We start from the raw sequence: 16,294 nt of genomic DNA, 5'->3' as shown, positions 1-16,294 counted from the left end.
CATTCATGTGCAAAGGGATTTTGTAGCACCTTTGAGACTGAGAGAAAGACGTAGATAGCATAGGCTTTGTAGCCTTAAGTCAACTTCATCTGTCAGGGATGCTTTGATTGTGAGTTCCTGCATGGCAGGGGGTTGGACTGGATGTCCCTTGTGGTCTCTTCCACCTCTATGATTCAATGATCCGGTATGGAGGAAGTGCCTAGGAACAGACATTTATAGCTATGAATAAGAAAGTTGTATGTGTGAATAGCAATAGAAATGAAAAACTTGTGGCTATAGTAATGAGGTGACAAGATCAGTTTTAATTATGGTCATTGGCAGGAGGAAAGGTGTTGCCTTTAGCCAAGGTGCATAGGTGGGAGTTATTGGAATATAATGTGGTGCTGGTTGAGAACCAGAATAGAGATGAGAACAAGTAACATCACTGTGAAGTATCTCTGTGGGCAGCAGATACTGAGGACAGATAAGATAGGGAAAGCATCCAGATTTATGGATGTTTGTCAACATTCTTATGCATCTTGTGAGACAAGACAGAATGCTGACCACATCCAGAAGAGGCAGGGCAATGTTGTGTTTTAAGTCTATTATGTTATTTCATTTGGGAGGAATCACAGATTTTGTTTTAACCTATTTATATTGGTTTTACTTGTATGCTGCCCTAAGATCTTCTGATATGGTACAGAATAGCAATATTTTAATACATTTTAATAACATTAATCTTGAATTAAAGCATCTAAGGGCTGGGCATTGTTGAACTGTTGCAGTAAAAATAGACTTTGTTGAGCTAAATAGTTTGATTCAGACTAAGATAGCTCCCTCCATTGACATGCATTTAGAAACAGTGTAAGAAAAGGCTAGAAGAACAGATCTCACATTTTCAGAAAAACCTGTGCATGCTACTCAGAAGTAAGTCCCATTAAGCTTAGTGGGTAAATATGTAAGGATACAGGCTAAATGTGCAGATTCGCCACTGAATTTGATGCTTTGTTTGAAGGGCCATGTACATTGTATGACAAAATGTCAGATTATGCGTTCAAAATAAATTATGCAAATTAAATTTACATATATATTTTTTGGAATAATGCATTTTTATTTCAAGACTGGTTTTCAATTTCTTTCTTAAAATATGGCTGCTAGAAGGCTAGTAGGAAACAATAATATGAAGACAATGGATCAGTTGGAGGCTGCTAAGCAGTGTAACTGTGGGATATTGTAGAGCTTTAGGGGAATAAATGTTTTTGTAAAACCTATTAATCTTAATAGACATCTAGGCCGCATTTTAAAAATTGTAACTAGTCCCAGCTTAAAAATTTCTATGACTAGCTGTGCCAGAAATTTGTTTGCTTTTTGTTTTGTTTTTTAAATTAAATCTAATATTCTCAGGATGCCAAATTATGTACTAGATCCCATGCTTATGTGGGTCAATAGATGTGACAAATATACGGAGTGCTATGTTGTTATTATTGTAACTTTTGCCACACCATACTACCTTGAATATATCCAGTCTTGTCTGATCTGAGGTCCTGTTTGGGAGGAAGGTGTGGTATAAATAAAATAAATCATTTTGGAAACTAAGCAGGGTTAGATCTGATTAATACCTGGATAGGAGACTGCTAAGGAATACTTGGCAGTTCCAGGTAAAGCTAAGAAAGCATGCTTCCTGAAATCCCAGAGAACGGACAGAGTTGACAATACTGGGCTAGATAACTAATGACTCAGTGTCAGGCAGATTTCTCTATCTAGGGCAGCCTTTCACAAGGTTGGTCTCATAATTTTAAATTCTCCCATCTGTCTTTTGTAATGAACAAACAAACTGGATTGCATTTTATTTGAATGAAACCTTTACACAGTGATTGGATGATCCCCAAGGTAGAGTATGATGTCACCATCTACCTCTGTATTTCCTTAAAGTGGAAATTAGGGTCCAGAAGCTTATCAAACTTGTGGCCATAGTCAGTGGCATCACTAAGGTTGGTGTCACCCAGTGTGGTAACTCATGGTGTCACCCCCCCCACTGACCTCCTCCCATACCACATTATACAGAGTCCATAGTAATGCTTATGGTACTAATGTTATTCATAAACAATAATCCCCATGTATCTCTGAATGTAATGGTGATAGTTGTGACATAAACAACTAGCACAATTAAAATTATACTTTTAAATTACAACATCATATATACAACCTAAATGTATTTAAATATACAGAATTTCATGTGCTTAAAGTGAAAATTTGGTAAAATGTTATGTTTTCATGAAAATTTAAAACAAATTTTCAATTTTTAAAAAATTTGAAATTTGAAATTTTACTTCCCACTGAACCTCGTTCCACTGAACCCATCTATTCAGCATTTTAATGGGACATACCTTGCATGTAGCCAGTGCCCTGGCCTATTATAGGCCAAGTTTAGGGGGCCTGATGCCCACAAACGCCGGCTTCCAAAGCAAAGGGCTCTAGAGGGCTTTGGAAGCCGGCAGCCAGGGAGGCACCCCCGCGCCGGCTTCCAAAGGGTTCTGCAGGGCTTTGGAAGCTGGCAGGACAACCAGGTAAGTGCTCTTACCGGCGTACAAGAAGCCCCCCAACTTTTGACCCCGTTTTAGAGGGTCAGAAAGTAGTCTTGTACGCCGGACTATACGGTAGGTGAATGGCACAGCCTGTTTCTGCCCAAAAGCAGATGTTTGAGGGGCAGTGGTGTCACACATCATATACCTATAGTGATGCCACTGGCCATTGTGCACCTATTTCCACATAATGCAGCCTGATGTGGCCATAGGTTACAAGCTCTTTCAGTATATTGTTTAAGCTTACCATACAGTCTGCTGTGAACCTTCTTCCTTAATTCTTCCTTGTATTTAGTCTGAATAATATGAAGATTAAGGAGTTCTTCTCTGAAGTGCAGCCTACTGTGCAGAGGAAGAAAAAGGTGGAGGCTAAGCGTGTCAGCAGTGCAAAGCATGTCAGCAGCGCAAGAAAGAAATCAAAGAAATAGGATAATCAAACTGGAAAGTGGTAGCTTCCTTTTCATCCCCCTGCCATTATGTGTATGCACACACACATACAAAAAAGATATTTGATGTACCCACAGATGTAGATACATATTCAGCAAGCAATTTTTATTCATTATAAAGCAAGATCCAAAAAGGTATCTATTTTGTTATGAATGGTTTTGGTTTCTTTTCTCATAGAACCACTTCTGTCTCTAAAATATCTGAAAATTGGTTCCCCAGATAATCAGTGAACATCCCAGGAGAAATGACTTGCCTTGGACTTCTGGCTTTAGCTTCAGGACATTAAAATGGAAGGTGGGGATGGGGGTCAAGCAGATTCTCATTGGGAAAAGGTAATAGTGAGGAGGCAGGTTGTGTGAGATGGCAAGGAAAGGAAGAGTTGAAAATAAGTGGATGGATCAAAACGTAAAGAGAAATGGCACTAATGCTTAGCCAGAAGGGAATTTAGGTACTGCCAGTTCAGTGGTATATAGAAAATGTTAAATAAATACATTACCTTTTTGGTCCCTTGTGCAAAATGAGGCAAAATGAGATTAAAACAGCATAGAGTCAGACCAACTGAGATCTAGGAAACTGTGTTGTACAGTGGTACCCTGGGATACGAAATCACCGCGTTACGAAATTTCCGGGATACGAAAAAATTAGATAGGAAAAAACTGTTCCGGGTTACGTTTTTTTTTTCCGGCTTACGAAAAAAATTTTTGGTGCTTTTCGGCGCTTTTTCGCACGAAATCGCGGCTTCCAGCGCTAGCGGCTATGGCTTTTTCGGGTTGCGAAATCTTTCGGGTTACGAACGGCGCCGCGGAACGAATTAAATTCGTAACCCGGGGTACCACTGTATTTGGAAATACAACACAATAATAATAATAATAATAATAATAATAATTTTTATTTATATCCCGCCTTTCCAATTGCATGATCAAGGCGGCTTACAAGACAGGAAACAATAAAATACAGGTAAAACATCACAATATAAAAAGTTTAAAAACATCATTACTAGGGGTAGGAACGGGAATCTATACAAATCACAATTCACTAGGGGCAAGAAAGAGACAATATATTGCACTAATCCGGGGTCGAAAAACAGAGAACAAGGAGCAGAGAAAAAACATTATTACCTAAGATGAAAAAGCCAACTGGAATAGATGCGTTTTTAATTGTTTCTTAAAAGAAACTAAAGATGCAGAGGAACGGAGCTCTGCAGGGAGCTTATTCCACAATGAGGGGGCGGCGATAGTGAAAGCCCTCTGTGAGGTCCTCACCAAATGGGATTTAGGGACCTCTAACAAATTGGTCCCAGATGTTCTGAGTGTGCGGGGCGGATTATATGGGGAGAGACGGTCCTCCAAGTACCCTGGGCCCAAGCCATTTAGGGCTTTATAGGTCAAAACCAACACCTTGTATTGAGCTCGGAAGCGAATGGGTAGCCAGTGGAGATCTTTTAAAATAGGTGTTATGTGGTCTGTCTTGGAACTACCAGCGACCAAGATAGGAAGCCCAACACTGAATACTAACTTTAGGGCAGAGGGACCAATTCAACAGAATCAAGAGGTAAAGCTGTTCTTATATTCCATAAGATATGAAGTACCTGGAGATATGGAGTTGCTTTTTATTACTGTTCAACTTTCCCCATCCCAACAAACAAAACTAACATTCTAGGGGAAATGGCTCAGCCTCTCTGGTACATGTTTTTTTTCTCTCTCTAGCTGCCCAGACAGTTCTTCCCCCGGCTGTCCCCCACCTATGACCATTCTGAGAGAGCACTCAAACATGTAGTACTACATCCCCTTCTCAATATTTATATGTTCAGAATCCAAATGCTGCTCTCACTGGTCTCCACCTGCATTACTCTCAGGACTATGTTGCAGTGATGGAACACATTTACAAACAAAATGAACAGTGTCAAATTTACTTTGCACCAACCTCCAAAGAGCTGTCTCTGCCTCCTTCTAGAAGCCACTGGCTAAATTAAAGGGTCCTGTGGAAACATGCAAAACCAAGAGATAAAACTGGCATGCAACCATGTTTATCTTGTTTTATTCTAATGATTTTCCAAGGCTAATGTATGCCTCTCCCCATATTATATTAAAATCAATGTGTAAATGAGTGACTGGAGCTGACTTTCAGATACCAAAACTCCTGAAATAAACCATGAGATTTGTGGGTGAGATTAGGTTGAGCATATTTCAGCCTAAGGCCTAATTCATGCAACCTGTACCAATTCTTTATTGGCATGAATGTGGCTTTCTAGTGAGCCTAAAATACAGAGCAATTAGCTCTATGCACACCATTCCTGTATCATCTAGGTGGCCTTTCAACCTACAGCTTATCTTCATAAGAGTAAGGTATTTTTAGAAATTGCTACACTTTGTAATTTGCCAGGGGCTTTAAGCACAGAACCACAGGCAATCGAATAAAGAACAGTCAGATTTGTTTAGGGGAAAAAGAAAAGAAATGCAGACATGTCAAAAAGAAGCATAAACTAGTATTCTGAATACATTGGTTTAGATGGTAAATTCTGTACATTAGTGGGATATACTTAAAGCCTTGCCAAGGTTTTAAAATAGCTGTGGTTTAAATTATTCTGTGGTATAATAGTTTGTGAGCAAAGAATCCGTGGGCCTAGAGATATCACTGTATTACACCTTTCATTTCCCATGGCCATTAGCCATATTGGGTGGGGCAGATGGGTACTAGAGTTCAACAGTATTTGAACAAGCAGAGGTCCCTCACCACTTACATTAGACAGAGCACTGGGCTTGGCTGGGGAAACCCAGGCTCAAAACCAGTGGGAACCTTTGGGCCAGTAAACTGAGCCCTATAGAACTACTGTAAAACAAATGTAGGAGTACTAAAAATCTGTAACTATGTACAAAAGAAGGAAGGAAATGTAAAAATGTGAAAAGAGCAGGAAGTTGTTGTTGCTCCTGTTGTATGTTTTCAAGTCTTTTCCAACTTATGGTGACACTAAGATGACCTATGATGGGCTTTTCTGGGGCTGAGAGTATGTGACTCCCCCAAGATCACCTAGTAGATTTACATGGAGAAGCAGGAAATCAAACCCTTGTCTGCAGAGTTATGGTCCAATTCTAAAACCACTATACCACACTGGCTCTCAGCAGGAAGTACACATGATTAATTTGGGGGGGGGGGAACTATTCACATAGAACTTAACACAGGCTGTACTGAGTGTTCAGTTTCTATAGTTTTTTGTGGGGTTTTCGGGCTATGTGGCCATGTTCTAGAAGAGTTTCTTCCTGATGTTTCACCAGCATCTGTGGCTGGCATCCAATGTTTGGGTCACACAGTATACAGAAAACCCACACATACAGACCGATACCTGCACAAGAACTCCAACCGTCCCCCAGGACAAAAAAGAAGCACAATCAAAACACTGGTAGACTGAGCAAAATGCATCTGCGAACCCCACTTCTTGGAAGATAAACTGAAGCATCTGGACCGGGCTCTACAAGCTAATGGTTATTCCAGCTCAGACATCAGAAGGGCTGCCAGGCCCAGAAATCCCAGAGAAGTGAAGACAAGAAGCCACCCAAAGGGAAAGTAGTTTTACCATACATCAAAGGAGTCACAGACAGAATAGGCAAAGTGGTGAGGAAGCACAACCTTCAAATGGTTTACAAACCAACAAAGAAAATCCAGCAAATGCTTCGCTCAGCCAAGGACCAGAGAGACCCTCTCACAGTCGCAGGAGTTTACCGCACACCATGCAGCTGCGGACGAGTCTACATAGGGACCACCAAATGCAGTGTACAAACAAGAATCAAGGAACATGAGAGACACTGCAGACTGGGCCAGCCAGAAAAATCAGCAGTAGCAGAACATGCCACAAACCATCCTGGGCATAAAATACTGTTTGAAAACACTGAAATTCTGGACCATGCCAACCACTACCATGTCAGGATCCACAGGGAAGCCATTGAAATCCACAAACACCTGGACAGTTTCAACAGAAAAGAGGAAACCTCTAAAGTAAACAAGATCTGGCTACCAGTCCTGGAAAAATAGCAAGATAAAGACTCAACAAATGCAAATGAGAAATCTCCTAGCCGACAACGAGCACTATCAAGCAGACACTAATCCTCTTTTGCAGACCCTCCCACCCTGAGGCCTGCCATTAGCAACAAAACAATACACATGCAAATCACTCCTTCTTTTCCAGGCAACACAATATATATACCCAAGGCCTTTCCAGGCAAGCATTCTCTGAAGATGCCAGCCACAGATGCTGGCAAAACGTCAAGAAGAAACTCTTCTAGAACATGGCCACATAGCCTGAAAAACCCACAAAAACTATGGATGCCGGCCATGAAAGCCTTTGACTTCACATTGTTCAGTTTCTATTCCACATCCTATCTCTCATTAACAATGTTGCCACATAGATCAAACAGCATGCAAGATGCTTGAGGGAGCATTAATGCTTTATGTGACAATACCCTTAGAATGTCACGGGTCTCCCATAGATTCAGTTACATCTGCTTGGAGAACAGAGTTTCATCTTGGTTTCTTAGGCCCGGTACAGACCACCCAAAAAGGGCGGTCTGCCGGTGCCTTGTTTTGTCCCGTGAGGAAACTGCAGCGGACAAACCGTGTGGCTTCCTCACAGAGCAAAAAGAACCTGCAAAAAGCAGGTTCTTTTTGTGGCACAATATTGATGCCACAGTGTGCCAATGGCACACTCGCAACATCAGTACTGTGCTGCAACGTGCAGACACTAAGCAGCCGTCACGTCAAAATGGTGGTGCCCATCTGTACAAGGCACCATCATTTTGACGTACGGAATACGTGCTAGGATTGCAGGGCGTCTGTAAACGATGCCCTGAGGCAACCCTAGCACGTCATCAAGACGTGCCACGAGGTCAGCAGAGACATATTGTGTATGCCTCAGACTAGTCAAAAATATTAGAAAGTTTAACTTGTTACCATGATAAAATGTTCTTTCATGAAGAATAAGTCATGACTTCATATCGACCACAAATTGATTTTTAGAACCCAACTGAAGTTTCAGATCATGAACTTACTTAGTATGAGGCATAAACACTGAGGTAGCCAGAAAGGAATAGGGAAGCTTTGGAGTTTTACTAATCTAGATGTTGCCAAAGAGATTGTTGCAATCTCTGACTAAAAAGCTCTGTTTTAGCTTCTAAGAGAAATAGTGCATAATATCAGAATTATTTCAATATAAAACTTAGGTAGGCACAGTCCTTTGGCTTTAAAGAAGCTATATTCAAAATAACATTTTTGAAAATAGCAATAGCAAGTACATTTCTATACCACTTATCAGTGCACTTAAGCACTCCCTAAATGGTTTACAAATTGTAAGCTAATTGCCCCCAACAATCTGGGTACTCATTTTAGCGACTTCGGAAGGATGCAAGCCTGAGTCGAGCTTGAGCCTTTTTGCTGTTATTGAACTCACAACCTTATGGTTTTTAGTGAGTGGCATTTAACCACCAGGGCTCCTTAAATATTAGTGCCTTCAAAATTAATTTACACAAAAGGCATGTTCCTATAAGACTTACTCTATGATGTATATTATTATTATTTATTATTTATTATAATAATAATAATTATTATTATTATATCTTTTCCATATACATTTTCTGCTGTATGTGCTGAGTTTCTGAGGCTATAAAACAAAGCTCCATGTTCCTTTCACCAAAAACAGTCCCCCCACCTTCTTTTCCCCTGTTTTGGTTTTGGTTCATCACCTTTCAATAAAGAAAGCAAGTGTTGGGTGTAATAGCTTCATAACAAAGTGTCCCCTAGAGGCTGCAATACATTAATACAGGTCTGGAAATTACCAGCGACATTTTATTAGGCATGTTATCAGTGTCTTTCCCATGCAGACTCATTCTCATTATCTAGAAGACGCTGCATGAATCTGACATAACTCACGTCATATGAGTTCTGTGCTAAAGAAATAAATTAGCAGGATGATGAGGTGGTGTATTTGATCACAAGGGAATAGGTAGATATTATTATTTGGGTTTCCCATCTTTTCCCTAAAGACACTGTCATTATGGACTCCTCAAATGCTCTATTGTATGAAGAGACACTTGCTATCAGCCAAACTGTCTTGCAGTAAAAGACATCCCCTCTGGGTCAGCTCCCTGTCCTTTTTCAGCTCAGCTAGCCACAGCTCCTGAGGCGCTTAAAAGCAGTTGGGGCAATTTTTCTGATTTCCCAAAATATAACTTACATGACTGTCAAAAAGGCTCCAGTTCAAATTCATCAGTACTGACCTATGTGTTAAACTATTAAGGAAGAACCAAGTGTCTCTTCTTGCTCTTTTCTTCACAGTCAAAAGCTCTCTTCTTCAGTATAGTTGATGCGCTTTTAAGACACTTGTTTTATTGTTAAGCCTGAAGGATCTATACTGGAGGTATTTATTACCATCATCAATTTCTTACCTGCCTCTCCATGTGGATTGAGGTGGGGAAAAATAACAAATTAAACAAGTTAATAGAGTATATAAAGTCTATACATTTTAGAACAGTCAATGCATACTTTGAAATTGTGTGTAGAGAGATCTTGTAGGACCTTTGAGACTAAGTATAGAAAGAAGTTGGCAGCATGAGCTTTTGTGGACTTAAGTCTACGAAAGCTCATGCTGACAACTTCTTTCTTTAGCTAGGACTTTATCACACAGGGAAAATCGGGGCTTTAAAACAATGATTATCCCATGAAAATTGCACAATCGTGACTAAGATTTTCACACACACTGCAATAAAAGAGCCATTATCCCAGGAATAAATAGGCGATAAACAGCAACAAATAATTCACAGGATTTCCATGGGATTGATTTGTTGCTGTTTATTGCCTGGTTATTCATGGGGTAATGGCTCTTTAATTGCAATGGCGGTATCCAGACTGGTGCATAGCGCCGGCCTGAATACATACTAGGGTTGCCTCGGGGCGTCCTTTCCAGATGCCCCACAACCATAGTACGTTGTAATGGTGATGCCCTTTCTACATGAGTGCCGCCATTACGACATCATGGCCGTACTGCGGTCAAACAACACGGACGTGACGTCCTGTCACCGCTGGAGGGCGCTTGTGATGCCCTTTCAGCGGTGCCAGAAGGAGCTCCGTTTTGGAGCTCCTTTGGCCGTGCGTATCGCTGGCGTGGCCTTTAAACAGCCACGCCAGCGATACAAAGAGAAAGGGGCCAAGCGGCCCCTTTCTCCCTTTCCTTGCAGCTGTCAGGGTGTCCTTGGGGCATGAAGCCCCAAGAACACCCCTTTCCAGGCTGTGGAGAAGCTGCATTTTTCTGCTTCCCCGAGAACAGGAAAAGCAGCGGATTGGGGCCTCTGGAGCTGCCGCTGTGGCAGCTGAGGCCCCGATCCGTTGAGGAAAGGGGCAGGTGCAGGCCACCCCAAAGGGGCGGTCTGTATCCTGCCAATGTTGTTTGAAAATCTTAATTCCAGTCGCATGATTTTCACGGGATAATCATCGTTTAAAGTCCCATGTGATAAAGTCCTTAGTCTCAAAGGTGCTACAAGAGCTCTCTACATACTGATACTGCAGACTAACACAGCTATATATTCTACTTCTCTGAAATCTGTTGATTTAGAAGGGTTATGGATGGGCTGGAAAGGTTGTGTCACCATTCATATTGAGGGTATACCTCTCCTATTTACACCATTGAAATATGTTATAAGAAAAGTTACTTTTTTAGACTATAGCCCCCAGAATTTCCCAGCTAGGCTTATTTGATGTTTCATATTGGCAGTCACTCTTTGAATTATGTAGTCTTTTGCAATAACTTACTTGCCTGTCTGGTCATCTAGAAAATGTAGCCAAAATGCCTGATATTAAACACAAATAAATCTTCTTTTTAAATACAGTGAGCAGAAAAAAAGCTTAATGAATAAAGGAGGAGCATTAAAAATTTCCACATGTTGCTGGATTGGGGGGAAAAGTATATCAACGACAACAAGAGTACACAGCAGCACTGTTTCCCAATACAGACACCTGCAATCTGTGCTATCTGGTGAGATGCTTCTTATGAGTGGGACCTAATTCTGGGAGCTTACTGCCTCAGCAGCTCAGATCCATCTGGATCCCATCATGGACAGATGTTCTCCACAGAGAGAGGTTATCTTTAAAAATCTTTGTGGTATAACTAATTTTAGCCACTTATGACAGCAACGAAAGCATCTGAAACATGCTTACTAGGTTTCTACAAGCAGGATGTTCATCCAAATTGTTACACCGTAGAGTCTCTTATTTAGGGTTTCAGTCAGGGATTTTGCAGACAATGAATTTTAGTTCCATGATTACTCCAAGCGAAGAAGAGCAATAATTATTTTTGCAAGGAATGTTGAAATTTAATGTGAGGAAGTTAGGTTTGTTTGTTTTTTTTGCCATATATGAAAACATTTATGGAAGAACTGTATGCAGTAAATAATTTTGGCAGTACTGTGTTGTCCATAACTCCAAAAGTGACCTAGAGAATACTTACACTGGATAGGGTTTCCCCCCTACTTGGTGCACCCATTCACTCCCTGAATCAGAAGCCACCTGTGGAGAATAAACAGCCCCCAATAGAAGTCTACCCTTATAAGGCCACAGTTCAGGCCTCAAGTTGGTGGTGTTAAAAGAAAATGTGATTCCAGTATGAAGTCTATTGCATATTCTTTTATTCAAAGCCAAACTCAAAATGACCTGGTACTGAACAAAGATTAAACTCAGTTGTGCAGCCCAGTCTTGAAGTTGTAAAGGGTTGTGTGTTATGCAGTCCTCCAGATATTGTTGGATTGCAGTTCCCAACAGCCTGTGTCACCATAACCAACAGGGAGACAGGATGGGAGTTGAGGTCTGGAGGGTCTCATAATTTCTTATATGGAAACATGTTGTGGACACATCCTAAGAGGTTGTGTCCAATGAAAACTCTCTATTTTGTGCCAAGTGATAGTCCTGTGTGTCCAATGATGCACTTATTGCTATCTCTCTTTATGGAATTCACACCATGGCAAACACAATTCACAATGGATGTTCCTACTTTGTATAGTGTGATTAAAGGTGAACTGAAAGTGTAAAAGTGCACCAATAAAATTACAAACCAGCACATGAATTAAAATCATACACCCCTTTGCTCCATTTCTTCCAAATCAGTCAAAATTGTGGACCTCACATTTAAATGCATACTTTCTGCTTCGGATGTGTTTCAGTATAAAGGCAGAATCTCTTAAGGGGAAGTACACTCACATGATGTCCTTCAATGGCATAGCCCCTGTCATCTCAAAATTTTTTGCTTATCCTGCTTACTGGACTGTACTTTAATCTTGTGGAACAAATTTGAAGGTACATGGGTGGCTGCAGGAGTGGAGGAGTTTCTATTCACAGAAACTGTTAATTGAACTCTTTGTTCATTGAACTGAGTCTTAAAATATACAGTATTTTCAATGTTGACTTTTTTTTGGCCAACTCAGCAGAGCACATGTAGAACACATCTGTAATGCAAAGCCCTGCACACATCTCCGATCAAGAAAGTAACTTGTACAGCAGGGTGTTAAGCACTCTGTGCTTCTTAGCATTCATTGTGAACCTTGTGTCTTGAAGATGACAGCCCTGCACTGTTTATTCATGCACATTAGAAGGAAGAGGCAAAGCAAATGCTTTGGTTCAAGGGCAATAATGCTCAATTGATGGATGATCCAAGCCACACTATAGACGTTAACCCAATAGAAGATTCCTCATCTGTGTATGTAGAATCATACAACCTGAAGGTATGAAAAAAAGGTAAAAAGATTTACAGGATGCAATAAGACTGGTCTGAGACAAGGGAGGGGGAATCCCAAAAATGCCATACAGATTTACTGGCTATAATAAGTCTGGGAGAAAAATTAATAGTGGACAGTTTTAAAAGATTCATTAATCACAACCACATGGCTTTTGTAGCGGCTGCAGAGGAAGCTATCCATTAGGATTTATAGATTACAGTGTCATTCCAAGAAGTAACAGAATCACAGCTGCTTCTCCTAGTAGTGTATCTTTGCTCCCAGATGTCCCAGATGGGAGCCAGACTGATCTCAAAACCTCTGCCTACAGCCATCCTACACAGACATTTCAGACACGTTCAGAACCTGTTTGTCTCACTTGCCACTTAGGACAAATCCACGAGGGCTCCATTTAGGATAAATGTCTCAACATGAAGGTGTTTTGCAAGATCTTAGTCTTGTAAGATTTTGAAATATTAACACAGTCATACAAATGATAGCTTTTATTGTTCAAGTGTCTCCACTTGCACAAATGGTTGCACAGCTTCTACTGCAAGTGGAAGAGCAGAAAAATACCTTTCACTTTTCTTGGTGTAAGAGCCCTGCTGGGAAGAGAATACCTTTTCCATGTGCTGAAGGGCACCTAGGAATCCAGTCCAATAATGAATAGTAGATTCATAGATCATAGAATCTTAGAGTTGAAAGAGACCATAAGGGCCATCCAGTCCAATCCCCTGTCCTGAAGGAAGACACAGTCAAGAATACAAGTAGGAATACTTGTTTAAGCTGCTAGAACCAAACAGAGAAAATGATGGGTGTGCATGAGGGAATCTTGTTGAGATTTAAAACACACACACACACAGAGGAATGTGCAAACATAGAGTTTTCATAATCCAAGCTTACACATGATCTGAACATTTTTAAAATAAATTTTGAACTGCAAAAAATTTAATCAATCCAGGATTTTCCTCATCAGGGCTTCCTGAACCTTGAGACAATCACGGTTCAACCATTTGTCAAATATATGTTTTAAAATATTATTTTCATCTCTAACTGGAAGTTACTTCTAGTTTTAACTTGTAGGTTCACTGGCAAGTTTGTGGAGCTTTTGTGGGGTTGTGATTGGCCATGACATTGGCAAAGGCTCCAAAGAGCTGAAGTCCAAAACATCTGGTAGATAAATGATTGAGAATTACAAGGCTTGCTACAATAAATGAGAATGACTGTATATTGCATGCAGAGAGCTGTGACTATTTAATAATATACACATGGAGGTTGTTGGTGCCATTTCACAGGGTGCACTAATCAAGCCTGTGTTTTGTGTGATGGTCTTCAAACTCCTGTGCTAGCCTGATATTTATGATGGCAATGCTCATAATAAATATAGATTCAGGATGGAAATTCTATAGATTGATTCAGGTCAGTTCAATAATTCTGAAAGGTGTTCATGAGCCATAATGAACAGTCATTTATACTGTATGAGTAATATGTTGCAAGACATATTAAAATGATATAATTTTTCTTTATTGAGAAAAAAAATCTTTTCCATTTGTTCTCCCAACATACTCAACAGGAGAGGATCGTTCATTCACTGGAAAGTGAATAAATAAAGCATGTCCCCTTTATATTAGCACTCTGAATTCTACCCACCTGTGTGAAGCTTGCACAGCACTTACTGTTCCTTTCTGATCCTTCATCCTAAATCAGGGATGGGGAAAGTTCAGCTGTAAGGCTACATGTGGCCTCCACGGCTGTTTTTCTGTCTCTCAAAACTTCCAGACTCCCTAGGCTGTCCTCTGGGTGGGTGGGTGGAGGGGACAAATTGTTTTCTCCAGGAGCAGCAATTTACCTTTTCACCAGGTTGCACTGGTTAACATAAAAATACCCATTTTTGAAAACTGAAACTGGACTTCTGATCACTCACCACTCTTTGGGTTTTTTGTTTGTTTGTTTTTTGTTTTTGGTGGGTACACTTACTCACTATTCTCTTCCCCACATTATCCTCATAAACAATCCTGTGAGAGGACGTCAGGTTGGCTATGACACTGATCTGGGTGAATCCTAAATGAGAGGGTTAAGGGACACCCGCAAAATGTGGCGTTGGGACAGTCTGATCATTATTAAGACACCCTGAAATTGCTCCCTTGGCATAGGAGGATCAGAGGGGTTCTGCTTGGGTCTGAATCCTGCCCCAGGACAGTGAGTTAAAGAACTAACAACATCCTGTCTGGAAAAGAGTGAAGGGGACCTGAGAATAAAGCACAACCATGTTTGTGCCTCCATCGGATGACGGCTAGAAGATGCCACCAACTAATTTCATGGCTCAACAAAGCCAGGACTACAACCTGTACCTCCAGTGTCCCAGTCTAATAGTCTAACCACTATATCACAGAATCCCTTCTATGGGCTTTCATCTACAGTTTCATTAATAATTTGGCATTATTATTCTAGTATAGAAATCCCTCAAAGGCAAATAAATAAGCAAAGGCTTTAAGGTTCACCGTTTTCACAGGGGCAGGGGAATCAACTGAGATTAAGGTTTGTACATGCTAACATTGCCACTGAAAATCTGTCAATGAATGGCCCGTGTTGGCTCCTAGTCCAGCAGAAACAGACTCCCATAAATCTCTAATCACAATGTCAACAACTTTCATTAATGAAATTGAATACATTTTCAGCTGACATTAAAAATGTGTGGCCCATGTCATATTCCACTCTAGAGACCCATCACATCATTCTGTGGATGCTGCTGACAAAGTAAAGCATCAGAAATCCCAGTTTAATTGACATGTTAACCCTGCTTTATGACTCTACTGCATCACAGTAAGAGCACAAAACAGCCATTGACCTATAATGAATCTCGCCCTGAATCTTCACTGTATTTTAATGCCGCTGTTTATCTGCTTTGATATGGCTGGCTCACTTGCCTTCTTGATCTGCTGTTTCTACCACATCAGTTGCCCCTCAAGAGGATATGGTGTAACAAAAACATTTAGGTTTTTAAACTCTCTGGTGTCTGTTGAATGCTGGAAGTTTATCTGAGAGATTGTTCTGGAAGGTAATTTGGCATATCCTACCGGATCCTGCCCTGAATGCACATCCAAAAAACCAGTAATTTCCATTTTGGTCAACCTTTGAGTTTGGGCACTTGGTCTCTAAAAGGTTTGCCATCTCTGGCCTATACCTTCCACTGAGGCTGAGAGAGTGTTACTTGTCCAAGGTAACCCAGTGGGTTTCCATGGCTGAGCAGGGATTTGAACCCTGGTCTCATTGTGTCCTAGTCTAGCACTCAGACCACTATACCACAATGGCTCTAATGTTTCACCCTAATGAAATAATATTTCTATGAATCAAAAGTTATATATGATGTAATATATGGTTTCACAATGGAAGTTAGATGGATGTCTCTTAGGAGTGCTTTAGTTATATTTCTGCATGGCAAGGAGTTGGACTAGATGGACCTTGCAGCTCCTTCTGACTGTAAGATTCTATTATTCTCTGGCAAAACATTCATTCTTTTAAAAATTAATCTGTATCTTTTCA

The 16,294-nt window shown here is 40.6% G+C and overlaps 1 protein-coding gene across 1 annotated transcript in view; it reads left to right on the top strand.

Moving 5' to 3' along the window:
- The window catches only part of C2H3orf20 (chromosome 2 C3orf20 homolog), an 86,208-nt gene extending 83,075 nt beyond the window's left edge, over window positions 1-3,133 (top strand). Inside the window, exon 16 of the mRNA XM_042453978.1 lies at window positions 2,857-3,133. Within this exon, the coding sequence (XP_042309912.1) occupies window positions 2,857-2,989 (133 nt within the window). The 3' untranslated portion in view covers window positions 2,990-3,133. The remainder of the gene's footprint in view (window positions 1-2,856) is intronic.
- Window positions 3,134-16,294: the final 13,161 nt, after the last annotated feature.

This window comes from Sceloporus undulatus, chromosome 2 (assembly GCF_019175285.1).
Source record: "Sceloporus undulatus isolate JIND9_A2432 ecotype Alabama chromosome 2, SceUnd_v1.1, whole genome shotgun sequence".
Taxonomy (NCBI): Eukaryota; Metazoa; Chordata; class Lepidosauria; order Squamata; family Phrynosomatidae; genus Sceloporus; species Sceloporus undulatus.
This window is presented reverse-complemented; position numbering and strand designations above follow the sequence as displayed.